The 27,878-nt window shown below is 46.4% G+C and overlaps 1 protein-coding gene and 1 long non-coding RNA gene across 3 annotated transcripts; one reads left to right on the top strand and one right to left on the bottom strand.

The window, feature by feature from the left end:
• Window positions 1–3,281: 3,281 nt before the first annotated feature.
• LOC131481404 (uncharacterized) lies at window positions 3,282–27,878 on the top strand. Of its 2 annotated transcripts, none has more exons than XR_009246304.1 (3): window positions 3,282–3,406; window positions 4,799–4,978; window positions 27,779–27,878. It is a non-coding gene; the product is annotated as an uncharacterized LOC131481404 (long non-coding RNA). The 2 variants fall into 2 exon arrangements; XR_009246303.1 differs by lacking the exon at window positions 27,779–27,878 and adding an exon at window positions 5,229–5,350 and having other exon boundaries at window positions 3,283–3,406.
• Window positions 3,329–16,029, bottom strand: CHRNA9 (cholinergic receptor nicotinic alpha 9 subunit). Its single transcript, XM_004579139.2, has 5 exons — window positions 15,357–16,029; window positions 14,949–15,094; window positions 13,220–13,374; window positions 4,861–5,393; window positions 3,329–3,985 (listed from the first exon to the last, which is right to left on the bottom strand). Exons 1-5 carry the CDS (start codon window positions 15,418–15,420, stop codon window positions 3,444–3,446), a joined length of 1,440 nt encoding a protein of 479 aa, XP_004579196.2. The 5' UTR covers window positions 15,421–16,029; the 3' UTR covers window positions 3,329–3,443.

The following is a 27,878-nucleotide window of genomic DNA, read 5'->3' on the forward strand; positions in this document are numbered from 1 at the left end:
GCCCATGGCTGTGTTGGCAGGTACCAGTGTGAGCCCTGAGCTGACAAAATAGATGCAAAGGCAGAAAGAGCCAAGGTCAAGGTCTCGGCCGAGGTGGTCACACCTTAGTGCACTCAACAGCCAGACATGAAGCAGGGCACTGCGTGTTCTTCTAACCTGGGCCAGGCTCTGCGTGAGCGACCAGCCCTGCTCACCCTGCAGGTTTCAACTCTTGCATCTTCTGTAGGTCATGGATTGGACTGAGCACCTCAGTCTTTCTTTTTTTCTCTTTTCTTTTTTTAGAGATTTACTTATTATAATTGGAAAGGCACAGTTACGGAGTGAGAAGAAGAGACAGAAAGATCTTACATCCATTGGTTCACTCTCCAAATGGCTGCCATGGCCGGAGCTGAGCTGGTCCAAAGCTAGGAGTCAGGAGCTTCTTCTGAGTCTCCCAGGTGGGTGCAGGAACCTGAAGGCTTGAGCCATCTTTTGCTGCTTCCTCAGGTGCAAGGAACTGGATTGGAAATGGATTAGCGTGGACTTGAACCGGTGCCCATTATGGGATGCCAGCACTGCAGGTGGAGGCTTAGCATACTATGCCTTGGAAATAGTACCTGCCCAGTCTTTTTCTATCCGAAATGTAATCAGGCCTATTCTGCCCTTGAGCCCGAGTTCTGCCTGCAGCCTGTCACATTCCACAACTCTTACCCTGGATTAGCCTTCTCATCTCCTATCTTTCCTCACCAGGTTGGAATTTACTCCACCCCCTTGTGGCTTCCCTGCTACAGAGAGCCTGGACTTCCTGGCCGAAGTAGCCACCAGTGCTAGAATTTACCAAGCTGGAGCTGATTCAGAAAGCCTGAGATTCTCTTGCAAGCCTTTTATTTTTACCTTTCATGTCTCTAAATCACCTATACAGATTTCCTTTACTACCTTTGTGGCTCTAGGCTGTTGGAGCCACTGTCAAAGAAACTGTTGGAGCGCCCTCATGTTGGTAACCTAGGAGACAGACCCTGGCAGCTGCCTGGATATGGGGTTGGGGAGAGGGTGGTGCTGGGAATGACTTAGAGAAAAGGGAGAAGACTCGGGAAGGACTAGGTTTTGCAGGACAGGGTTCTTTATGGGGCATTTGGAATTAGACACACCCACAGGGACCTCCAGATTGAGACATGTGGTAAGCAGCTGCATATGCACATGGAACTTTGGGGATAACAGAAAGCCAAGCTTTAAAACAAAAACAAAAACAAAAAAACAGCTCTCACACTGAGGTTAACTGTTAAGTTTTTATGAAGTAACTTCAATGGGTATTTCCACAAACTGAAAAAAAAAAAACAACTAAAACCACATTCCTGGGATGGTTATTTAGGCTAGCAGTCAACACGCTACCTAGGAAAACCACCATCCACATTGTGGAGCTTGAGTTTTGAGTCCCTGCTTCATTTCCAACTGCAGCTTCTTGACGGACAGGTGATGGTTCAAGTAGTTGAATCCTTGCCCCCATGTGGGGTGAGAGCATCTCTTTTTCCCATTGACAGAGTCCTTCTCCTGATGCCATCTCCTTGGCTCTCTCCTCTGCCTTGTTCTTCCACATACAAGGACCTTTATGATGACTCTGGGCCCACTTGGGTAACCCAAAATAGCTCTCCCCGTCTCCTTGTCAGTTGATGAGTGATTTGCATTTGCCAGGTCACTTACACTCATAGGTTCTAAGACTTAGAGCATGGTCCTCTTTGGAGGCCACGGAACATAAAAAGCAAAACACGTGTCCAGTAAGAGGAAAATAATTGAATAAATTACAACAGCATTGCTCTTAAGAATAAATAACCATTTAAAGTATAAATATCAATTTTCTGGTTTTATGTGACCATATGCAACTCTGATAAATTTACTTATGACAAAATCACTTCTATGATTAAAAAAGCTCTCTGATCCCCACTTAAGTTTCCTCAATTTTTTTACCAGTCTAACTGATGACTAGCCCAATGTGTCTATTCTTCTAAGCTCTGCTCTCACTCTTATCCCTAATGCCTTCTAATCCAAACCCTATTTCTTCATCTCTCTGGAAAACTCCTACTTATCCTTCAAAATTCATCCCAATATTATGTCCCGTACCAAATCTTTACTAAACTTTCCCTTGAAGACTCTTCATCTTTGCTTCCATGACACTTTGTCCATGACTCAGGGCTGTCATCTTTCACCCTGTTCTGTACTTTGTCCCTGACCTTAAGTATTGTCTCCACTGAACCGTGAGCAGCATGAAGATGGAGGGCAGAAACCAGGCTTTGTAGTTGTTCCTCCCAAGGCTGGCTTAGCACTAAGTATACGATGCATAACAAATATTTTTGAATAAGTAAACACAAGCATTTTTTAAAATTCCATTTTCTCTAATCTAAATAGCATTCCCTCCTTCCTCAATTAATTAATCTTTTTTCTCTGTTTTGAATTGGAAAAAATAGTTGCAGAATTGGAAATTAGGGAATGGATTGGGTTATTTTAATCAAGGTAGGGATGGGAGGGGGTTGAAGGCACATTTGGAAGTAGGAAAGAGACATGTAGGAATTGAATTAGGATAGAAAAGTAAGCAAACAAATTCGTCAGTCTCTCCTATCCTAAATCATAATCTATCATGGTCAAAAACTGTGTGGCTTTAGCAGGCCTGGTTTAATGTGGAGTCACAGGGAGGGTTGAGCCCCATTTCCTCTTTATACCTGAAACTGAAGATCAGCAATACTTGCCTGTATAGTTCACAGGGTTACAAAGATTACAGTGAGCAGGACAGTGCACGAGTTGTGCTAACACCCAGTGTAAATGTGTGTTCTATCACTGTGTTACATTAGAAACAGCTCAACGTTTGATGACTAGCTGAACAAACAAATGAATGAGTCCAGCTTGCTGACTACCATATTTTACTCAAACGCTCATTGCAGGAATGGCCACACCTTTAGGGCTGATAAAAAATATAACCGACATATAAGACATGATTGTTATGAAGAACAGTTATCTTTCCCCATTTCACCTCTAACTCTTAAAATTTATTGACCTGGGACAAAACCTTTTATTCCACCATTTGAAAATTGATTTGAAATGTACCATTCCTGGAGAAGTCACCATCATGACTTAAATCACATTGAGGTATACATGACTAATCTCCTTTTCTTATAGGACATTTTAATAGGGACTAAGGAGAAAATGAGCTCGTTTCCCTTTTTCATTTTTGCTTTAAACTTACAAGAGCAATATGATGTACTTTGTTATTTCCTTCCATCTTTCTGCCCTTGAAATTTTTAGATCTCCTGCTTAACTGAACCTGACAGGTTGCTATGATATTTATTTGAAGTTAAAAATAAAAATCACAGACAATCTAACCACTGAATTATATATGAGCAAAAGTCTGGCTTAGAAGAAGCTTGGAGTAGATCACAAGGTAACTTATTAATATGTCCTCAGATGTCAAATGGCCACTAATCTGCTCTCGCTATGATTAAAATAGTCATCACAAATACCATAATGAAAAAAATCCACATGAAAAAACGATCGATGACTTTCGCAACCTTCTTCCACTCACTGCCCTTGGAGTTGGTGGCCTTGTGGTCCTTGAGGCACTTGGCGATGTACTCAATATTCCTCGTTAGGGATTTGTACCGGACACAGTCACCATCGTCACCCATGGTGCTGTGTGCCTGTTCCCCCAGGTCATTCTTTATGAGTTTGTTCATTTCCTTCTTTCTGGAAAGGGCTTTGTTCCTGGGTGTCTGCAGCTTAGACTCTGGGAGTTTGTCATAAACCTTGGTGAGGTGGTCCTGCTCCTTGTCCTGGTGCGGGCCAAGGCAGCTCTCACCCACATCGTAGACAAATAAGATCCTGGACATGTATTTCAAGATGACCACCCTGGCCCAGGGAGGCACCGGCCGAGCCTCCGCCCCGCAGAAGTGGATGTTCATCACCATGATGGTCAAGGCGGTGGAGGCCGTGATCAAGGCCATGGTGGCTATGTAGTACTTGCCTGGAGTTGAGATAACAATAACCAACTTAGCTTGGCAAGTGTTCAGAAAACCTCTCCCAAAAAACTAGGACACCCTGGTCATTAATTGGCATAAACTTCTAAATCAGACATTTTGGGTTCAAATGCCAGTTTGGCCACCCACTAGGCCTGTGACTTAGAGCAAAGTATACACTATCCTGCCAAGCCTCAGCTTCCTGCTCCATAAAATAGGTGTGATCGTTGTGTCTGACTCATAGGACTGTGATGAGATGATTCATTTAAAGTTCTCTGGACCATCTCTGGATCCAGGTTAAAAGGTTTACAAATATTTGCTGAGACCATGATATGGAAAAAACTTTCCATTCTTGACAGATAATTATGTTGACCAGTTGTCAGAACTGTTTCCAGGCCTCATTAACAGGAAAATTGATTATTTTTGGGCTGAGAAAAGGGACTGTGTCACTATCAGTCTTTGAAATGTGGCTGTATGAAGCAAATACTCTAGAGAAGGAGGTATCAAGGAAGGAAATGAGTTCCCCAGTGGTGCTGAAGGTCTGACATTAGGGACTGTCACTGTAAGAACCACTGCTCTAAATTGCTGCATCTCACTGCCCCTCTATATAAACCCAGAGACCACAAACCGGAGTTGATTCCCACAACCACAGCTACACTAGGAGATGACAGCCACACACACTAAGTGAATTATACGACAGTCTGAGTCGGTTGGTCCAACTGTTACAAGTTTTCAAATCCCCCCTCATTATGTATCTATGTGAGTCTGCACCTGCCTCTGGCTCTGTCTCTCAAGTAACTTTTTTTTCTTTCAATTAAAAGCACATGCAGTTCTAGTCACCACCATGCTAGGTTTTCAAGTTCAGCAAGAAGTTGAAACTCACCAATCAGAGGCACATTTTCAGACGCCGGCATGATCTCAGCCACCATCAGCTGGAATACAGTCATGGCCAACAGGATGGTCACTCCCAAAGAGACCTTCTCCCCCGAGGCTGCCGGTAGGTAAAAACTCAGGGGTGCCAGGAAAGAGATGAGGACACAGGGGATGAGGAGGTTGACGATGTAGAAGGAGGACCTTCTCTTCAGCAGGAGGGTAAAGGTCACATCCGGGTAAGGCTCTGAGCAGCAGCCGTAGGAGATGACGTTCTTGACGGCAGGCATGCCATGGACCTCCCATTCGACATCTTCGATGAAGTCGGAGAGATCCCCGCTGTCCAGGGCATTGAAGAGGTCCACCTGGTTGCCGTTGTAGGTCCAGGAACCGAAGGTCAGGTTACACTGCTGGTTGTCGAAGGGGAAGTAGGTGACATCTACCACGCAGGAGCTCTTGGTGATGGCAGGTGAGTCCCAGGTGATGAGCCCATCATAGCGCAGGACCACGTTGGTGTTCACAGGCTCTGAAGACTCGTCATCAGCTCTGCAGGGCAGAGGGGTAAGGACTGGGGGGAGTACTCACCTGCTTCCTTACCTGGAAGGCCGTGCTCCCTGCCCTTGCCCAGCACTTGACTGTCTTTGGCAATGCATCAGTACAAACTTCCTGGTTGTTCTGGCTTGACAGCTTGGGAATAGCCCTTCTATCTTGTGGCTGCTGCTGTGACATCACTCGTGATGCCGACATAGTATCCCATAGCAAAACCACTCTGCTGCCCATCCAGCTCCCTACTAGTGCACTTGGGATGATGGGGGCAGATGGCCCAAAGGTTTGGGCCCCTGTTACCCATGGGGGAGATCCAGGTGGAGCTCCAGGTTACTGGCTTCAGCCTGGGTTATAGTGACTGCTGTGACTATTTCCAGGCTGAACCAGAAAGTGTGAGATTTTCTTAACCGCGCGCTCTCTCTCTCTTTCTCTACTGCTCTGCCTTTTAAAATAAATAAATAAATCTCAAAACAAAAACAAATGACCTCCCCTGTCTCCTTGACCTGTAGCCAGTTAAGGCCAAGTTCTCTTGCTTTCTTCCTTTGCTGTGTCTCTGTCCCACATTCCTTGCTGTCCATTGCCAGTGCCATTTGAACATCCAGAGGAAAAAAGTAAGCCTGTCATAGCTAGCATCTGCTTAGCTGTGTTTGTTCCATTTAGGCACAGGAATATTAAAATAGCTTTTAGTTGCTGGTGTAAACCAGGTAGAAGTTACCCACAACCTCAGAGATGCGTCTTCCAGCGCCTTATTTATACCCAGTGTTTTGGATACAGAAGTTCTGTTTCCCTTTAGGGAATTACTCTTTGTCTATCCCCAGCAAAGTAGATCAGGGTGCTCCTGCCAGTTCAGAGCTCTCCGTGTGGTACAGGGCAGGCTTAACTCAGTCACACATGCCAGAGTTCAGATCTTAGGCAGAGTGACATAAAGACCAGAAAAACAGACACCTTGGTGATGCCTCTCTGTTATACAGAAATAGCTCCATAGTGCCTGCTGTCTCCATCACTAGACCTGTCTGGGTCCTGTTCTTTCTAAAGTCTGGCTACTGACTTCTTTCACTTAGTTAGATGCACCACATTTTTCTAGCAGGTTTCTTTTTGCCACCAAGTACTCAAAGTCAATTCTGGTCTGATGCTGTTATGTTCCTGTTCACACTTGGATGCTTATCCTTTCACTTGCTCACATTTTCTTCCCCCCACAAAACATATTTTGGCTAAAGGAAATGTGATATCCTAGGCTGGATCTTGGAACCAAAAAAATGTGCCAGTGGAAAAAAATGCTAGTTTTCCCTCAGCTGGTGAAATCCAAATAGAGTCTGTAGTTTAGTTAATCACACTGCAAGAATCTTGACAAAGGCACCACCACGGTTGTGTAAGGTATAACGTTAGGGGAAGTGAGGTGACAGCTTTACAGGAACTCTGCACTATTGTCCCACATGTTTTGGAAATCTAAAATTATCCCCAAATTTAAAAAGCTCATTTACCGGGCCTGGTGCAGTGGCCTAGCAGCTAAAGTCCTCGCCTTGAACGCACCAGGATCCCATATGGGCGCCGGTTCTAATCCTGGCAGCTCCACTTCCCATCCAGCTCCCTGCTTGTGGCCTGGGAAAGCAGTCAAGGATGGCCCAAAGTTTGGGACCCTGCACCTGCATGGGAGACCCGGAAGAGATTCCTGGTTCCTGGCTTCGGATCGACACAGTACCAGCCGTTGCGCTCACTTGGGGAGTGAATCATTGGACATAAGATATTCCTCTCTGTCTCTCCTCCTCTCTGTATATCTGACTTTGTAATAAAAATAAATAAATCTTTAAAAAAATAAAAGCTCATTTACCAAAACCAAATCAAAAGAGAACAATATTTAACTAACCTGGTCATCTATTCATGGTCTTCTACTACATTCCTTCCTTCACGGGTGAACTGTACTGTCTGATATTCCACAGCGTAAATGCACCATCCTTATTTAACTAACCTACGCATGTTTCGCATCATGGTTGGGTTCAATTTCCTATGTATAAGGAATTCTTCAGGAAACATTTCTGTCACTGAATTTTTACATTTATTCACTAACTCCTTACTTAAGACAATGTATTGGGTCAAAAAAGGCATTATTTATTTATTTATTTATTTTTTTAGATTTATTCATTTTATTACAGCCAGATATACACAGAGGAGGACAGAGAGGAAGATCTTCCGTCCGATGATTCACTCCCCAAGTGAGCCACAACGGGCCGGTGCGCGCCGATCTGAAGCTGGGAACCAGGAACCTCTTCCGGGTCTCCCACGCAGGTGCAGTGTCCCAATGCATTGGGCCGTCCTTGACTGCTTTCCCAGGCCACAAGCAGTGAGCTGGATGGGAAGTGGAGCTGCTGGGATTAGAACCGGCGCCCATATGGGATCCCGGGGCATTCAAGGCGAGGACTTTAGCCGCTAGGCCACGCTGCCGGGCCCAAAACAGGCATTTTTTTAAAATGATTTTAAATTTTCAAAATTGGCACCAAAACTATTAACTGCAACCACCTGATTGGGTCTACACCATACTCCAATGGGATTTTTCCTTCTTTTAAAAATGTTTATTTATTTATTTGAAAGGCAGAGTTATATAGAGACAGAAGGAGAGTTGGAGAGAGAGAGCAAAAGCAAAAAGTGTTGTCTATCTGATGGTTCACTCTCCAAAGGGCCACAGTGGTCTGAGAGTTCACAACTCCATTGCTGTCTCCCACATGATGCAGAGACCCAAACACTTGAGCCATCCACCACTGTTCTCCTAGACGCATTAGCAGGGAGCTGGATCAGAAGTAGAAGTAGAACAGTAGAACAGTAGAACTGGAACCAGTACTCCAATATGGGAAACCAGCATCATAAGCAGTGACTTAACTTGCTATGCCACAGTGCCAGCGCTTATGTGGGTCTTTGTGAAGACTAAAAAAAAAAAAAAAAAATTAATTTCTTGAAAGTGCCTGAACCTGTCCCCTATTGCAATAAGAAATATGTATCATTAGTTATATGAGAGTTGAAAGGTACACGTGGGGACTTCAAAACATTCATAGAAAAAAATGGAACTAAAAGATAAATTTGTTTTGGTACAAACAGTTTTTGAAATTCAGTTTTTCATCATCTACATTGGCCTTATATAAGCTTTTTGAAGACCTCTCATGTGTGAGTGGAAAACACTCACCCATCCTACTGCCTTGAGTGAGAGCAGAAATCTGGGGACCAGAGAGGATCTATCTGGACTAGAACAATGGCATTCACCTAGACCCCTGTAGTTAATGTACAATCTGCTGAAACTAGGTCATTTTAGGCAGGTTTGTTAAAGGGATTATTTGCAAAAGTATGAGTAAGATGAGGAACAACCACAGCACACCTAGGCCCAGCTGAGCTGCTGTCATTCAAGGTCCGAGGAGGTGAAGGGAAGGTGTAGTTGCTACAACCTGGGAGGAGAGTGTTGCATGAAGAGTGACTCTGTGGTAGAAACCATGACTTTCTTTAGAGCCACAGATAACTCTGTAGGGAAGAAGCAAGGGGTTATATACCTCTCCTCACTCTCTTTTATCCCCCAGCAAGAACCCATTGGCCAAACCCAACCAGAAGCCAAAGATATCCACTAAAGATATCACCTTAGCTCACTAGGAGTAAAGACATTTTTATTCAGTCATTTAATGACTAGTACTTTATTATTTTACCCCCCTAGCTTTTTCTGAAAAAAAAAAAAGAAAAGAAAAGAAAAAAAAAGGTGTTTTCTTTGGAAAGGCACAGTTACAGAGTGAAGGAGAGAGAGGGACATCCTCAGATGGCCACAACGACTGGGGGCTGGGCAGATCTCTCCTGCGCGTTACAAAGGCCTATGTACTTGAACCATCCTCCACTGCTTTCCCAGGTGTGTTAGCTGGGAAGTGGCACAGCTGGGATTTGTCCTGGCACACATGTGGGATGCCAGCACCACCATTTAGCATCATAATAGATCTAGAGGGTAGAAATCTTAAAACCAGTGTGTGCCTGTCCATCTCTCTACCTTTCAGATAAGAAAAATAAATAAAAATAACAAAAAGCATCAGCCCATTCTTGGAAATTGGGGAGGAGCAGCCTGGTAAGCAAGAGCCAGCCAGGATTTTTTTTTTTTTCAGTTCCTGGGAAGCAGCTGGCCTTTCAGCGTAGACTTGGCAGCTTCCTCAATCCTGCAGTCCCTTCTCCTTTCTGTCCCCAGAGTCTCTGCCTTCTAAGGGGTTATCTTGGCCACCGCACACCGCTGTGCGTTGTTCCTCACACCCTTTCTTCCCCATGATGTAGCTCTGCTTCAGTTCTGTGTCTCTAACCATTTCTTCTTTCTTTGCCCTGTAAATTTCTCACACCATAGGGATTATCCCCAATATGATCTTTAGTCATTTTCTTCCTTTCCTTGACTAGCTCTGCAAGGGCCTGAGAAGGCTCTGGACGCCTCCAGCCCTGACCTAATTTTTGGGCTCAAGTTGTGCCTTCGCAGTCTCATGGTGGGGCAGCTCCAGGCATACGCACCTTGCGTTCCCTAAACTAGACCGACAGACCCTCTCCCTCCAGATCTGCTCCTCTCCCCTCCCCTTTATCTCCAGCCCAGTGGGGAGTCTTGTCATTCCCCCCTTCATCTCCTGTAACTACGAAAGCCACCTCAAAGCTGACTTCTATACAAAAACCTTCTAATTCCAGAGGGCACCCAATTCCTCCTGAGTCTAAATATAGACCATTAAAACACTCCATTAACTTTTCCCATTAAAACTGCCCATTAAAATTCATAACTCTCCCCTAATCACTTGAAATGTCTGTGGTCAACTTTTTTACATAATTTGAAAATGTCAGAAATCCTTGCAGCCTTTTATTTTAAATACTGTACTAAAAACATTCTTGCTGATACTAAGCCCATACCAGCAATTCAAGCCCAATTCATTTATTCCTTTACCAGTTTACTGGGAGTTTAATATTTAATATCTACTTGAAGGATTATATTGCTAAAGAGTTCATTATATCTTAGGAAGATTCATGACTAAATTTATTAGGGAATTTGTCCTTTTCTAAGTAGAACTTATCTGCTGTTTAGCTGCGGCTTCTTCTCTCTGGAGTTCTTTCCCATGATTGCTAACGTAGAGCTAAGACCCTCTCTCTTCAGAACCAAGCATCAACAAACTCAACTGTTCCTCCTATGACATGCCTTCCAAGTGCACCATCTTGCTTGCCCACCTCTGACATGTCCAGCACCATGGTCTCAGGCACCAAGAGTGACTCTAGATGCCAAGTACCCTAGTCGCACCAGGCTGAACCACCCCATGCTTAACTCCCCACCCCAACCCTCCACCCCCATCACCACTCAAGAACAGTTTGTGGTTCACAATGTTCAGAACCAGTTTCTGAGAAGTAGTAATACTGTATCTGTCCTCAGGACTGTCTGCAGAGCCAGGGATTCTGCCAGAAGGACCAGGGTCAGGGGAACAACCCTGACTGGAATCCTTAGATTGCTCTTCTATTTTTATTCCAGTTGGCAAAAGGTACTCAAATGCCATCCGAGCCACAGCCACGCTTAGAGCTTCTCTAAATAGGAACACTGTGAGACGTTTCATTGAGAATGAGAGGGCAAAGATAGAGCTGCAAACCAGAAATAGAATTGTCTGTGTCCGGAGGACAAGGAGGCCTGGAGGCAACAGAGAGCGGTGGATTCATCCACAGGGTGAAAAGGTGCTTCGTTGAGAACGAGGTGAGAGCAGAACCCACACAACAGCTCAAGGCTGGGAATCTGGGCCAGGGCCAGAGAGTGAGGACAGAATTGACCAGAGCCATGGGAGGTTTGTGAGAGGTCAATGATACGAAATTGGCATCTCTAAGCTAGCAAGGTTGGCACTCTGGATGGGCTCCACTTAGGTTACCATTCAAGCTTGCCTTGCACAGAGTGGGAAGGAGAAATATGGAGTTATTAGAATTTATAGAAGATTGGGCCCCGCTCAGCAGCCTAGTGACTAAAGTCCTCGCCTTGCATTCACCAAAATTCCATATGGAAGCCAGTTCCAATCCCAGTGGCTTCACGTCCCATCCAGCTCCCTGCTTGTGGCCTGGGAAAGCAGCTGAGGACGGCCCAAAGCCTTGGGACCCTGCACCCGCATGGGAGACCTGGAAGAGGTTCAGCTCCAGCCATTGCGGGCCACCTGGGAAGTATCAGTGGACGGAAGATCTTTGTCTCTCTTCTTCTCTATCTGACTTTCCAATAAAAATGAATAAATCTTAAAAAAAAAAAAAAAACTTCCAGAAGGCCATCAGTGATCACCTGTGTCAACTGTGTGCTCTGTGTAAGAGAATGGAGAAGAACAGTGTGGTTTATTTTCTTGTGCTGTGTGTATGTGAGAGACAAGGAGAGCACATGCGGAGGAAGGCAAACTACAGAAGAAAGTACCAGTTCTTGCATGCTGTCTCATGTCAGAAAGATCATGGAAGCTTCTTATGGCCCTCAATGAGGGATGGACAGGAGGATCAGGCCTATGGTTCCACAGATCATGACCGTGGCTGAACTCTCCGAGGCAGGAGTGAAACTAAAATGCAGGGTGTGGCTCACCACAAGGGAACAGGAAGGCTCCACCAGGGGAGCCCCCAGAGGTGCCCCACTTTCACATGGTTCTGAGCCCCAGAAGGGTTTTCCCAACTCAGGGAAACATCCATGGAGAAGCTCCCTGGGCAACAGGCACAGAAACAGAGCTCCAACTGTGACAGGGAGACCTGGTTCCTGCTTCAAGCCTAGCCCAGGGCCAGAGCTTGGGGCAGACAGCTCTGTGGGCCCCAGACCTGAGGCAGGTGCTGGCCAGCAAGATCCCAGGGGATTCCTGTGCACGTGACAGTTTACACAAGGTCAGCAAAGGGCCAGCTTGGGTGCCCCAAAAGAATGTGTGCTCCACTCCACAAAAAGCCCACAGCTCATCCCCTCCACTTTGGGGTTGAATGACATTCCTGGAAAATTCATACGTTGAACTCCTAGCCGCAGCCCCAGCTCCTCTACCTCAGCAGGTGACCTTACTTGAGACTAAGATCACTGTAAATTATAACAGATTAAGTAAAAGTGAATCCTTGCTGGAGTAAGGTGGGAACCTAATCCAACATCAGTGACATCCTTCTAAAGGGGGGGCACAGACAATTCAGTGAACATGAAGGCAGGCATCAGCCTGGGACTTCTCCCACAGTCCAGGTGCTGCACAGAGGCACGGAACAGACGCTCCCTTCCAGTCCTCAGGAAGAACAAACACCAGCTTGCATCCCATTCTTCCCGCCTCCAGAGCAGAGATGCGACAAGCTGCTGTTGTTTCATGGGATGGGCATCCCAGATCAGAATGCCTGAGTTTGACTACCAACTTCCAGTCCCAGCTGCCTGCACACGTACACCCTGGGAGGCAGCAAGGAGAAGTCCATATTTGGGGTCCCTGCCACTCCCTCATGGAGGACACCTGAACTGAAGCCCCAGCTCTTGGCTTCAGCCTGGCCCAGTCCAGCTGTTAAGGGCATTTGGAGTCAGTGGATGGAAGGCTTTCTGTTCTCTGCCTTTCAAATATAATGAAAATAAATAATAAATAAATAACATTTCTGAGGGTCTCCCAGTCCACAATATTTGATATAACAGCCTAACAAACTCAAGCCCTAGCAAACTTACCCGAAAAAGGAGACAGCAGATTGAATTTGGCTTTTATGTTAGCCCAGACTTCATAAAGTTTATTTCAAGGCCTGTGAGAAGGGCTTCATAATCAACTTCATGTCTATTTTAAAGAGCTCTTCTTCGTTAGGTTGCAATTCTGTCAAATCAGCAAGTCCATTCCTGGAAAGACACTTACTTGTTATACAGGACAATGTCTGGCCTCCACACGAGATCGCTGGGAATCCTGATGGAATCCAGTCCATCATACTGGTCTCGATCCCACGTGAGATACGCGTCATGCCAGGTTTGGCGAATCCATAGGTAGGCAGTCAGAATTTGGTTTCTTTCATCCTACACAATGAACTCAGAGGTTAGTTTATATAGGAGCTATCTCAGCCAAATGCCTGCTAGTTTCATAGCAGAAATGTCAAGAACACCTCTTCTCAATAAGTGAGAGCTTTTTCATTTGATACCTTTAATTGGCTACCAACAGCACATTTTGTTTTCCTTCATTAGTGTTCAGAATATGAAGCATACAAGTGTTTGTCTTCAGAACTTAGCACAGATCAATTGTCCACGAATGATACACTTGAATGAGAAAGTCAGGCAAGTTATGTACAGAAGAAAAATCTGTGATTCTTACCTTTGTATAATAAAGTATATAAAGCCACTAAATAAGTTATGTGATCTTTAAAACACCACCTGTCATCTTTGATAAAAACCTAAAAAAAGGGATTCGATTCTTGTGACATAAAATTCATTGCATTAACCACTTTAGAAGTGTAAAATCCAGGGCCTGGTGTGGTAGCCTAGAGGTTAAAGTTCTTGCCTTGTGCACACCGGGATCCCATCTGGGCACTGATTCTTTTTTTTTTTTTTTTTAAGATTTATTTATTTTTATTAGAAAGTCAGATATACAGAGAGGAGGAGAGACAGAGAGGAAGATCTTCTGTCCGATGATTCACTCCCCAAGTGAGCACAACGGCCGGTGCTGCATAGCTCTGAAGCCGGGAACCTGGAACCTCTTCCAGGTCTCCCATGCGGGTGCAGGGTCCCAAGGCTTTGGGCCGTCCTCGACTACTTTCCAGGCCACAAGCAGGGAGCTGGATGAGAAGTGGAGCTGCCAGGATTAGAACCGGCGCCCATATGGGATCCCGGTCATTCAAGGCGAGGACTTTAGCTGAGGCCACGCCGCCAGACCCTAGGCACTGATTCTAATTCCGGCTGCTCCATTTCCCATCCAGCTCCCTGTTTGTGGCTTGGGAAAGCAGTCGAGGATGTCCCAAAGGCTTGTGACCAGGACCCATGTGGGAGACCTGGAAGAGGCTCCGGGCTCCTGGCTTCAGATTGGTTCAGCTCCAGGCGTTGCAGCTGCTGGAGGAGTGAACCAGGTTCCTCTCTGTCTCTCCTTCTCTCTGTATACCTGCCTTTCCAATAAATAAATAAATAAATAAATAAATAAATAAATAAATAAATCTTTTTTGTAAAGTGTAAAATCCAGCAGCTTCTAGAAAATTTACAGTCGAGTGTAACCCTTGCCATTGTCTGATTTAAGGACATGTTCAGCATCTCAGAAAGTGACCCATAGCAGATAGAGGTCACTGACCATTTCTTCCTTCTTGCCCTCTGTCTTTCTGTAACCATTTCGCTTTCTGTCCTGATTTACTCATCAGGTGCATTTCACGTCAATGGACTTATACAACATGGAGCACCACCTTTCTTTAGATTGCATAAGACTGACCAGGATTAGCTAACCCTTAGTGAACTAAATTCTGCAAAAGCTGGAGTTGTCCTCCTGTTGGCTTGCACGCAGAACTGACTATTCTCCTTCCGTCTGAAACCCAGCTCGTGACAGTCCTGTTAAAGGGCCCGGCTGTCTCCCCTCGAGGAAGCACTCCAAAGTGTGCTCACTGTTGGCCACTCACCATGTCCTTGATCTGAGACAGTGTGATCTGCAACGTGACATTCAGGACCGTATCTGTATCCTCCACTGGGCGGAGGGCATTGGAATAATCTTCAAAAAGGTCATTAAACAACTTCTGTGCGTATTTTCCATCTGCCGTCTCTACAGCTGCTCAGAGAGAAGGATGCAATCAACACTGAAGAGCAACCTCAGACGGAGATCTAAGACTGGAGACGGCCCAGCCCCACCCAGCGAGAGCCTAAGCATGGGTCAATGGAGGTGCTGTCTTTCTGGCACGTTCCATCTGGAGCAGGACAAGTCAGGGTGGGGCAGGGACCACTTCCGTGCACTTAGATAATTTCTTCTGTCTCCTGCCCCACTACCTCTCACCAGAGAATTGGCCACACACACCCACCTCTACCCCCCTCACCTTTCAGTCTGGAAGCTGCCAGGTAAATCGAGCAAAAGGAGATGCAGGAATAGAGCCAGCTCATCTCTTTTTCCTGAGCCTCTATGAAGTGCCAGGCCGGCAGTGAGGTCTTCTATGTTGCTCTGTGAAACACAAAGGGCTGGGCACAAACAGCCCACACTGCCACAGTCTCAGTGCAAGAGACCGAGAGCTTGGGCATGCACTGCCCATGGCACGGAGGTCCTGCAACCCAGATGCCTGCCTGCCTGCCCTCCCCTCTGGGTAACCGGAGAGCTGCAGCTCCAGTGGCTGAGGTGGAGCCCAAGGGTGGGGCAGGACCAACAGGGCAACTGTGGCGGAGTCATCCCAGTAAGGGGTGGGGGCCGGGGAGACAGTCATGCTTGACAGGGGCATTCAGACTGAAGAAAAGAAGAAAGGAGCAGGACTCAGAGGGTCTGTCAGACCCCGGGAGACTGCAGCTAAGCTGAATGTGAGTTTTCTACACCTGTGGCAGGTAGCAGTAAGAAGTTGCCACGTGAGGCCAAGGGAAGTTGAAATCAATCCAGAAAGACCCTGTGTGCTTCTAGCAGCATCTGAAGGCAGAAGACAAATAGCCTGAGGTCTCAGGGTCAGATGGTTACCTGGGTTTCTTTTCCCACTTCTGCTTCGGATCAAGTCCTCAGGTGTCCCACTGGGCATCCATCTCACCCAGGAAGCAGGGCTGAGTGGATGCCCAGTGGGTGAGTGATTCCACAGGGTAGGAGGAGAGAACTCAATCCCTCGAAAAAGCAGCAACACGGCGAATTGGATTTGGAGTTGAATGCTTGGGTCTGACTGCCAGGCCAAGCCCTTAGTAGCCCTCCTGGGTTCTGGGATATTCCCAATCCTCCCTGAACTATGGACCTGGGTGGGGAGGGAGGATGATGTTCCCTCTTGCCCACAACTACAGCTGTGCTGAGTGTGACAGCTCCTTGTACCCAACACAGCACATGAGTGTCAGCAACTGTCCCTTCTAGCCAGCTTTGCAGGTCCATAATTTCTACTTTTATCAAATCGTGATTTTACCAGCACTGGAAAACAACAGAACGGTACCCGGGTGAGGTGAACCCAATCAGCGGAGGATGACTCATAGCCAATATCAGTGGTACTGCTGGAGATGATGTGGCCTCCGCTCGAAAGCACTTCATGTAATTTCAATCATTTCTCATCTGTGATCTAATTTTGCTCCCACAAAAGAACCTTGATTTCCAATTGCTAACGTAGCCTGCGAATTGGGGGGTTGTGTGGGAGGTTCTGTCCCCTCCCTTAGCCTGGGGGAGGCGCCTTGGGAAAGCAAATGAAGATGGTTTGGCTGCCTGGAATCCGAGAGAGGTAATTGGATAGCCCTGTTTCATCAGGTTACAGTCGTCTGATGAGTCACCCTCTCCCTCTTCAGGAATAGATCCTCCAAGTGGAACAAGACACTCAGGCCTCAGTGGGATCCTTAATTGCCTCTCCCCGGTGTTGATTGTAAAGATGTTATTTTCCTCCAGCCCAGGCCTGACTCACTCATGAAATGACACGGTTGCCAGTGCCCACGCTCAGATGCTGCTCTGCAGCAGCCAAGGCAGCGGGAACCTCTGGGATGGAGTTAAATGTCTGGCCCCCACAGGGGCAGATTGAGGTCCTGGGATGCAGACTGGCAGTAGACCGCCTCAGTTGGTCACTTACATACACATACATATACACATACATACACATATGCACACATATAAATATGTGTATATACATAACCACACATTTGTAATATATAAATATATAATATATTTACATGCAATGTAAAATATATAATATAAATGTATATTATTTATTGTTGTGCCAGATTTTGAAATCCCCAGAAAATCATCAAATCTGAAGTTGGTGCTAAGGCATAAAGGTGGTTTATTCGGATTAACCTAGGTCTCACAGCCACCTCCCCCAGTCCAGCAAGGCTGGGCAGGGAGGACAAAAAAGAAAGAAGAGCGAGCTTAAGCCCCCTGGTTGAACAACCCAGTGTTATACATTTTAGGCTATTAATTATACAGTCATGTTTTAGCAGGCTTCTATTGGTGGATTTGAAACAAGCAACTTTCAAAGGGTACAAACTGATGGGCTGTAGGGTGGTGGATCTTATCTAACACCAGGTACCTCCTTCCTGAGGAGTGGTCTGCCTAGTGACCTGCCAGGTGTCCTGCCGGGTGTCACGTAGACTGTCAGGCCTGGAGTACACACAGCCCCCAGCCAAGCCACTAAGGCAGAATCACAAAACCAGAAAACATCTAAGTTCTTCATTATAATAAACAATATGGTATATATATATATTTAAATGAGTCTGCAACTCTGAATGCTAAAGCAGGCCAGAGTAAACCAAAGCTTAGGGGAGATATTTTTGATTTTTAGGGCAAAGGAGCTGTCAACTAGAGAACAAACTCCTCTCCAGTTCACCCCGAAAGGGACAACCAGGTGTTTTCCAGGGATCTGCTCACCTTCTGCCAATCACTGTCTTCCAGGTAGCTTCGAACCTTTCAGCTACAGAGCCAGCAGCGTCGGGATCCTGCAGCTCCCCAGGCACTAAACGGAAGGAGAAAATAGATGCACTGGTCAGAGTTTAAATTTTTTCTAAGATGTGGGCTCAGACCATGAAAATGATTTTTTACGATTTATAGGAAAGGCAGAGTTAAATCACTAAGATCAAGTGAAAGAATGAGTTACAGAGAAAGAGACAGCAGCTTCCATCTGCTGGTTCATTCCTCCAAATGACTGCAATGGCTAAGACTGGGCCAGGTTGAAACAGGGAACCAGGAGCTTCCTCTGGGTCTCCCACGTCGGTGTCAGGGACACAAACACTTAGACAATCCTTTGCTGCTTTCTCAAGTATATTATTGAGCTGGGTCAGAAATGTAGTGGGGCTCAAACTTGGAACCGTATGGGATGCTGGTGTTGCAGGCAGCAGCTTAACATGGAGTGCTACAAGGGCAACTCTGGACAATGAAAACAATTTTAATAATCCTCAGGTATTCAGAAATGTTGTCCCTCTCTAGTTCACCCCATTCCTGATTGCCCCCCAACAATCAAGACAGATTGTAGCTGTCACTATGTAAGTTCAGATTAACAGAGCAGTCAACTACTGAGGTGTGTGAGTTCATGCTTTTCACCCCAGCCGCTACCTTTCCTGGGCATGTGAGTGGAGATTCCGAGCAGCATTTTGCCTTAGCTATGTGACATCACCACCCAAGGGACTCGGAATTCAGGGCATTTCTGGAGAGCCCGGCAATTCTTTCCATAACTACCCCATCTGAGAAACACTAGGCTCTTGTACCAAGATCACAGATGTGCAGCGTTATGGCTGCTCCAGAGTGACCAGGAGCCAAATCCCTGCAGACAGGCCTAAGTTGAGATGCCTGTCTGCTCTCAGAATGTGATGTGAGGACATTGGGCATAATTCCATAAGATCAGAAGGTCTCTTACATACAGCTCTTCACCAAATACGCAACATGCACCAAGTGCAGGAAAGTCAGACCTGCACAGTGAAGATGAAAGCTCCTTCCAAGAGACATCCAAGCAGCAGAGACAGAGAGAAGCTGGCCTCCTTCCAGCAGGAAAGAAGTGGGCCAGCAGCCGAGCTCTCACTAGATGCAGGCCCTGGGCACATGGGAGGACAGAGGATGTGTGCACTCCTGCCTGCTTTGATCTTGTGGGTTTCACTTATATGACTTCCCTTCCTTTCCTCTCCCTCCCCCTTGCCCTTGGGTCCCTCCTTCCTGTTGAAGCTTCTGGAGAACATTTGTCCACTGGGGTCAAACCTCCTGGGGGAACATCCACGGCTCCATTCCAAGAGGATGATGGCAGTGCACAGACTGCTTGGGAAAGAGCAGCCCCCAGTTGCCAGGGAATGCCAGCAACTTATTTTGCTAAAAGACACCCTCCCCAGAAGCCATGGAGAATAGAAAAGTCAAGTACCTTTGCCCTGCTTCTGCTACATGTCCATGGACAGAAGTTGCAAACATCTCTCTCCTCTAATTTTACTATCTCTTTATGAAGAAAACATTCACAAACACACATATACACATATTTAACATATATGTTATAGACACACATGGGGTGGGTGTTGTGGTACCACAGGTTATGCCACTGTTTGGGATGTCTGTGTTTGAGTCCAGGCTCCTCTGCTTCCTGCTACTGCACCCTGGGAAGCAGCAGATGATGGCTCAAGTGCTTATATCCCTGCTACCCAGGGGGATGCATTCCAGGCTCCTGGATTCAGTCTGGCCCAGTGCTGGTGTTTTGGGAAGTTGGGGAGTGAATTACCAGGTAGGAGAACATTGCCTCTCTCTCTCTCTCTCTCTCTCCTCTCAACCCTGTCCTTCCCCCCTTACTTTTGTGAGGTCAACATTTTTATATTCTATACATCAGTGAGACTAAATGGTACTTTTATTTCCACGCATGGCTCATTTCACTTAACATATTTGCTTTATTCACTCGTTGGCAGATGGACATTTGTGGTTTTCCTCTCTGGGCCATTGTGAAGAGAGCTGCAGTGGACACAGTGGTGAAAATGTCTTTACGATGGACTGATTTAATGGCACTTGAATGCATCCCTAGTGGCGGGATTACTGAACCATGTGATGGTTCTAGTTTCCTTTTTCTTTTAAAGATTTATTTTTTTTAATTGGAAAGTTAGATATACAGAGAGGAGGAGAGACAGACAGGAAGATCTTCCATCCGTTGATTCACTCCCCAAGTGACTGCAATGGCTGGAGCTAAGCTGATCCGAAGCCAGGAGCCAGTAACTTCTGCCAGGTCTCCCACGCAGGTGCAGGGTCCCGAGATTTTGAGCTGTCCACAACTACTTTCCCAGGCCACCGGCAGGGAGCTGGATGGGAAGCAGGGCTGCCAGGGTTAGAACTGATGCCCATATGGGATTCTGGTGCATGCAAGGTGAGGACTTTAGCTGTTAGGCTACAGCACCAGGCCTGGTTCTAGTTTTTTGAAGAACCAGTGTACCATTTTCCATAGTTGCTGTGCTAATTTATGATTCCGCTAACTGGGCACTGATGGTTGCTGCCACGGTGGCCAGAAGAGGGCCGAGCCTGCTTCGAGCTGGTCTCAAGCTACAACCCAGAAGTGACGGTGGAATTCTGGCATCCCTCAGGTATCGGGGTCAGTGCTGCAGTAATGATGGACACAAACCAATATTCTCCACCAAATAAGGGTTGAAGTGACCCCCTCTTCAGCTTCCGTGTTAAGGGGTTTTAAAGCTCCCTTGTACTTATAACTCACTGGGTGGGACAAAAAGATTAGTTACTCCTCACTGGAGTATGAAAGATTTCTCTGCACACCCGTCCTAAACATGCTCACCTAAACTGTTGACATATATCCTGTTGGAATTATAGAGCTAGACCACCTGAAAAACAGCCAGGTTCAGCGAAAACATGCTTCAATGCTATAAACTGCTAAATACTAAAATTAGAATAGGCATGAGACAGCTGAATAACAATCTAAGCCATTTTAAGGTGTATAGAACATGGTTGAATATAAACCAAAATTGAAATGTCTATGAAGAAGTCACAGGTTGTGGTTGAGAACCTGCATTTCCCTATTAACATATTGGTTAATCAATACCATGTCAATTAATGCCACAATGTTGTAAATGGTTGGAAATATTATGTTGGGGCTTTTAATTGATTGGGATGATACTCTGCCGGCTCTACCTTCAGACCAGAGATGGTCTCACCAAGAAACCATTGAACTTACCAGGACAATAAGATGCTGGACTTTATGCTTGGTAAATACCTCCAATGAAAGAATGTCAACTGAATTTGAACTATGGAAATGCAACAAGGTGGAGCAATCCGCCGTGGGGGGAGGGTGTGGGAATGGGTGGGGGAAATCCCAGTGCATAAAAAATGTATAACATAATGCAATGTAATTAATTTTTAAAAAATTAAATGCAATAAAAATATGTTTAAAATAAAAAAAATTAAGGAAAAAAAATAAAGCTCCCTTGCACGTCTCTTCTTGCTTTTTCCTTTGCAGCTCCCTCCTTCGTCTCTGCCTTTCCACTGTACGGGGAAGGAAGCCCGGTTCCGCAGCTCTCGGGAATGAAGGCCATTGAATTCTTCTCTATGCTCGGCTGATGTATTCCTTCCCTGGTGATCGGCGAATCTAACAGGCTCGAGGGTTGCCTTTTCTCCATGTTTTCTCTAGCATTTGTTGTGGTCTGTCTTTCCAGTCATAAACAATCTGACTGCAGTGAAGGGATACTCCATGGAGATTTGTATTTCCCTAATGATGAGTGATCTGCAGCATTTTGCCACATACCCTTTGGCCACTTCTATGTCTTCCTTTGAAAAAAAAAAAAACATCTATTTAGGTCTACTACCTGTTTTTAAATTGTATTCTTTGTGGTTTTCTTCATGACTGAGTTGAATTCCTTATTTATTCTTGATAAGAGAAAACCCTTCACTGTCGAGTTTCACAGTTAAGATTCTGGGTTAAGGATTCAAAGTCCTGAATTCAAATCCAGCCTCAGCACTTACCAGCTATGTAACCTTGTACAGATAACAGCTCTGTGTCAGATTCATTATCTATAAAAGGAACGAAAATGCATCCCAGAAGCTGAAAAAAAGTTAAAGCTGCAGTCACATTTCACTATTTACTTCTGCCTCCCTGTTTCTCCGGCTCTCTTTGTCACCTAAGTTCTTGATAGACCTGGTTAGGGGAGCATTATCTGAAAAGCAGCTGTAGGTGGGAGACTGTCACACCAACCATTTTCCTGTCCCCTTTTATTTTTTTTTTTAAACTACAGCATTAATATCATCAATCCACGGTAGATGGGTTGATGGACTTGGTTATTTTTGCTGCAGTGTTTCTAATCTTACCCACTTTGTGAGGGTTGCCTTCATCTAAATCTAGCACAGAGCTTGGCAAACTCCTTCTGTCAAGAGCTGGATAGTAAATGTTTGCAGCTCTGTGGGCCATCTGGTCGCTGCCGCAACTCCTCTTCCCTGGAGTGCTGTGGAAGCAGCCACCAGCAAGATGAATGAGCGTGGCTGTGTTCCAGTCAAACGGTATTTACAGAAGTAGGTAGGGGAGGCAGGCATTGATTCTGCTTAGCCATTAAGACACCTGTTAAGGTGCTTGCATCACATGTTGGAGTCCCTGGCTTTGGTTCCCCACTCCTGCTTTCTGCTGATGTGGATCCTGGGAGGTAGCCACGATGGCTCATTCAGCCACTTACAGGGGAGCCTGGGACGAAGTAACCAGATTCTGGCTTTGGACCCCACTCCCACACATCCACACCCTGGGGTCACTGCAGGCATGTGTGATGTGAACCAGTGGATGCTCACTCTCCGACTCTCAAAGAATAACAAATTCGAAAGAAAAGATGTAGGTAGTGGTCCATTCTTTGTTAGGGCAGAGACCCCCAGGTCCATATTTTGTTTCTAGGATTGTCACTCCTCTCTTTCAACTGTTCCCAAATCCATTGGGCTGGGGAAATGCAGTTTAAACCAGGACAGAAGGGATTCAGGAAGGGAAACGAGAGTCTCCTGGGAAAACAGGTGCAGTGGGCTCCTTATCTCAGATGATGTGGGCCCCCAGAAGGTGTCTGGTTAGACATCTGGAGAGCAAGTCCTTCCTTTTTTCTTGTTAAAAGAGATTTCATTTATTTGAAAGGCAGAGAGGGAGGGAGGGAGAGAGAGAGAGAGAGAGAGAGAGAGAGAGCGAGAGCAGTATCTTCTACTGCTTTACTCCCCAGATGGCTGCAAGAGCCAGGTCTAGGCCAGGTCAAAGCCAGAAGCTGAATCTAGGTCTTTCACAAGCATAGCAGGGAGCATTAGTGGGGAGCTGGATCAGAAGAGCTGTAGGGGAGACTTGAATAGGCACTCTGCTATCAGGAGGCTGGCATGCAAGTGGCCAGCTTATCCCTCTGCATCCCATGCAGCCCCGAGTCTCTCTCACACATGCCCATCTCTCTCTCTCTTGCTGCCCCACAGGGTACCACTCGTGCTCTTGGCCTTGGCTATTTGTCCCCCTCCACCTGGGGTGCCCCAGGCTCTGTTCTCTTGGCTCCCTCTCTTTCTTCCTTCTTGGGTCAGCTCCAATACCACCTTAGCAGAAACCCTCCCCTGGTGAGCCTACATGGACTAGTAGTCCTCTCCATCTTCCTTGCTTTACTTTTTCCTCCCACTTGTGACCAGCTGACCTGTGTGTGTGGTCACATTTCCTACTGGAAAATGAAGTCCCAAGAAAGGGGATCTAATCTCATTCTGGGCTGTACTTCCAGATACAAGGAGGGTGTCTATTGACCACATAAATGAGCAATACCTAGAATGAGAAGAGAGAATGAAGGGCTGAAAAAGGAGGGGAAGAGCCAGCTTTCAGACAAAAGAAGGATAGAAATATTGCCTATGATTCATAAGCTTACCAATTTTTGTTCTAGCACTCATGCACCCTTACATTATTAATTAGTTTATTGCTGTATTATAGTTTAATCCATATCAAAGCCAGTTTCCTAAGAATTGGGACCTTCACTGTTAATTTTCTGTGTATGTAGTCTGTGCCTTGTATTAGGGAGGCAACCATCAAGTAGCTTGGGGTGGAGGAGGTGGGTATGGAGGCATCTCCCCCTTGTCTCCGCAGACTTATGCAACAGAAAGAGCATAATGACATAGGAAAAGCCCCACAGCTCAAGTTCAAGTTCTGGGACTGCCACTTATTAGTTATATGAATACTGTTTTAGAATTCTCACGTTCTCATGTATAAATGTAAAATTGCACCACTTACCTAAAATAGTCATTGTGAGGATTTAAAAGGAAGAGATAAAACCAGGCTCAGACTTGTCTTAGAACAGGCTTTCTATGAGAATTCATATGAAGTGGCCCCTTCCAAGCCACCCAGGCTCCAGAGTCAGTGAAGTTCCCATCAGTTGCATAATAATAGTCAGGGTTGGGAGGGGAAAGGGGCAGGGGCATTAAGCTACCAGTGTGAGAGCCAAGTTCCTAAAGAGTCATGGTCAGGTGGGAGGGCTCATGCTGTTTTCTGGGTCAGGGAATCGGCTGACACACAATCCAGGGCATCTAATACATGCAGGTAAACGATCTGGGGACCGTAGCAGGCTCTGATGTCTTGCTTTGTCAGAGGGTGCAGACTGGTCACTGCAACTCCCAAAGGGAATATATGTAATAGTACCAGTGTGGTGGGTGGGGGTGTGTCGTCCCTGGTTGTGTGCTGAGCAGCTCTGGTCTCTGGGAACCTTCTCTGGGGGGCCACCAGCACTCCTGAGGTTCTGTTCTTTTTTCAGACCCAGATGTTCTCACTTCACTGGTTCTGGTTCCCTTTTCCCTAGCAGATGGCTACGGTTGCCTAATCTGTCCTTGCTGCTGGCAGTCACCACCTCTGTGATGACAATGCCCGAGTCCAGTGAGCGATGAGCTGTGGTGGGGGCAGAGGGGAGGCAGGAAGGGATGCTCTTCTCTTGCTAGTCCTCTGGAAGAGGAGAGGGCCATGTGGAGAGATGGCCCCCTTACAAAGAAAGCTGAGACCTTCCAAGGCTACTAGGGAGCTGCTGGTCTCCAACATACCTGAGAAGCAGCATGTCCCCAAGGTCCTCACGTATTCCCTCCATCCCGTCTCCTGTGCTGGTCCTGGCAGGTAGGAATAAAAGAGAAAAGGAGTGGAAAGCAGCTTCTCCCTGACATAACATTCTCCTCCATCTCTCAGGACACCTGCAGTTCCCAGCCTTCGATCCGGCCCGGCAGGGACACCCCCCCACAGCCACCACACTGTGGGGAGCTGCAAGCCACCCCCAACCCCAAGGCCCAGACCCCTCCCAGATTCCATTTCCTCATAGCTACTGTTGAACAAGCCATTCCCTCATGTATCATGGCCATGGGTTCCATACACTTGATCTGAATGAAAAAAGACCAGAAGAGAAGGCCCAGCATAGTAGCCTAGTGGCTGAAGTCCTCATCTTGCACACCCAGGATTCCACATGGGCATCAGTTCTAGTCCTTGCAGCCCCACTTCCCATCCAGCTCCCTGCTTGTGACCTGGGGAAGCAGTCAAAGACAGCCCCGAGACCTGGGACCCTGTACCTGTGTGGGAGATCCAGAAGAGGCTCTGGGCTCCTGGTTTTGGACCAGGTCAGCCCCAGCTGTTGTAGCTGCTTGGGGAGTAAATCATCGAATGGAAGATCTTCCTCTCTGTCTCTCCTTCTCTCTGTATATCTGAGTTTGTTTTAAAAAAAAGGAAGAAAAAGAAGAAGAAAGAAAGAGAGAAAGGAAGACCGGAAGAGCCATAGAAAACACAAAGAAATATACGGCTGGGGGCAGGAGTGGGGAGGTACCAGGGCTGGGAGTGGGGATGGGGAGGAAGGGACATACACCCACTGACCACACACAGGCCAGGCTGATGTCCTCCTGTCTGAAGCACTCTCCAGCACTTTCTGGAGTTCCGTTGAAGCCTGAAACAAAAGGAAGAACCAGTAGCACTAATCTTGTATGTAAATTTTTGGTAGTTTGGTTCACTAATTCTATGCACTCATTCTGACTTTGTAACATATTGCAATAGAATGCAGCCTAGGTCTCCCACAGAGATTTTGGCATCCATTTACCTGTTGATATTATTTAAAGGAAAGAAAGATTGGAAGCTGTAAAAATAAATAAATAAAAGTTCACTTAAAAAAGATGTATTTCAATCTTGCTAAATAACTGGAGGAAAGAATGGATTCCTCAGGCACAAAAGAAAATCAAATTTTGAATGCAGCTCAAGTCCTTTGGCTTGTTGTTTCACGTGTTAACAAAGCCGGGGTACTTCACCTCCCCGGCCACCAGGTGTCTCTGTAAACTCCCTGCAGGTCTGCTCAGGGCATGGAGGATAACGTCATAAATGAAATCCTATGCTTGTAACCAGCTCTGAAGAGATGGCAGGCACACAAGAAACTGCTGCAAATGTAACGGCCTCGAATACCAATACACAGCAGTGTGTCTGCTTACTTAGGATTTCTGGCCAATCATGAAATGCTTATAAAAATAAAACTATTCACAGATGGAAGCTAAGAAATAGATGATTGGGGTCAGTTTGTCCTAGCTAGTATAGCTACTTTCCAGAACATTTTCACTCTGTGCTTCTTCCTGTCCCCTAGCCTGATCAGTGTCTAACAAAGTGCAATTCTGCAAAGACCAGAACAGTGACTTCCAGGAGGGGTCCCAGAGCAAGCTATGCTTCCCGGCTTGGAGGGCTGGGTCTCACCCACCATAGAGTGGGCAGGGGATTTTGAAAACAGTATTCAAAGCATTCCCTTGAGTTGGGGGGGGTGCATGAACTGTCAAGTTGTAAAAAAGTGGGGCTGGTGGCACTGCATAACAAGTTAATCCTCTGCCTGCAACATTGGCATCCTATATGCGCGCTGGTTCAAATCCCAGCAGTTCCACTTCTGATCCAGGTCCGTGCTAGTGGCCTGGGAAAGTAGCACATGGGAGACTCAGAAGAGGCTCCTGGTCCCAGCTTCCAACCAGCTCAGTTTTGGCAACTGCGGCCACTTGTGGAATAAACTAGCAGATAGAAGATTCTCTCTCTCTCTCCTCTTCTGCCCATAATTTTGCCTTTCAGATAAAAAATAAATATTTTTTTAAGTTGCACCTCTTTTTAAAATTGAAATGTATTTATTTATTTGAAAGGCAAACAGGCATGGGGAGAGAGTGAGATCAGTCTTCCATCTGCTGGTTCACTCCCCAGACGGCTGCAATGGCCAGGGCTGCTCCAGGTTGAAGACAGGAGCTGGGAACTCCATCCAGGTCTCCCAAATGGGTGGCAGTAACCTAAGTAACTGGGTTGTCCTCCACTGCCTGCCCAAGTGCATTAGCAGGGAGCTGGACCCGAAGTGGAGCAGTTGAGCCAGGACTCAAATTGGCACTCCAATACGGGATGCTGGCATTCCAAGCAGGTGCTTAATCCAGACCCTGGTTGAGCTCTTCTTTACAAATAAGCTTACTGACGTGGTTATCAACATTCCCCTCCATGCTCCCAACCTCCCACTGAAAGAAGATGTGCTACTCCACCAAAGACGGCTGCCTTTACCTCACTTCTGTGAATTCATCCTGCACATAAGCCCGCCTTGGGCCACGCCCTGGAGGAACCCTCAGTCCTTCTCACCCGTGACCAGGAACATCTCTTGGGGAGAACTCTCAGTGATCATGCCCTCTGGAACTTCTCCAGCTTGTCTAAGACAGCCTCCATTCTTCTTTTTCGAAGTTGCTATTTGTAATAACCACAGCAAGGATGCCGGCTAAGGGTCCCAGGGTGGGGCATGCTGCGTTTTTTTCTAGAATGAACTCTCCCACCGCTATACATCTCTTTGGGTGCTCATGTGCTTTAACCACTGCCCTTGGAGCCGGTTGATCACTGGACTTTGTGTCTTACAGTGTCACCCTGTGTACAGGAAGCAGGCTTGCAGAGTCTTCAGCCGCGTATCCAAGCTGCAGCACTGGCTCCAGCCCAAGCTCTCTCTCGCTCTCTCTCACT

This window comes from Ochotona princeps, chromosome 11 (genome assembly GCF_030435755.1).
Source record: "Ochotona princeps isolate mOchPri1 chromosome 11, mOchPri1.hap1, whole genome shotgun sequence".
NCBI classification, from domain to species: domain Eukaryota; kingdom Metazoa; phylum Chordata; class Mammalia; order Lagomorpha; family Ochotonidae; genus Ochotona; species Ochotona princeps.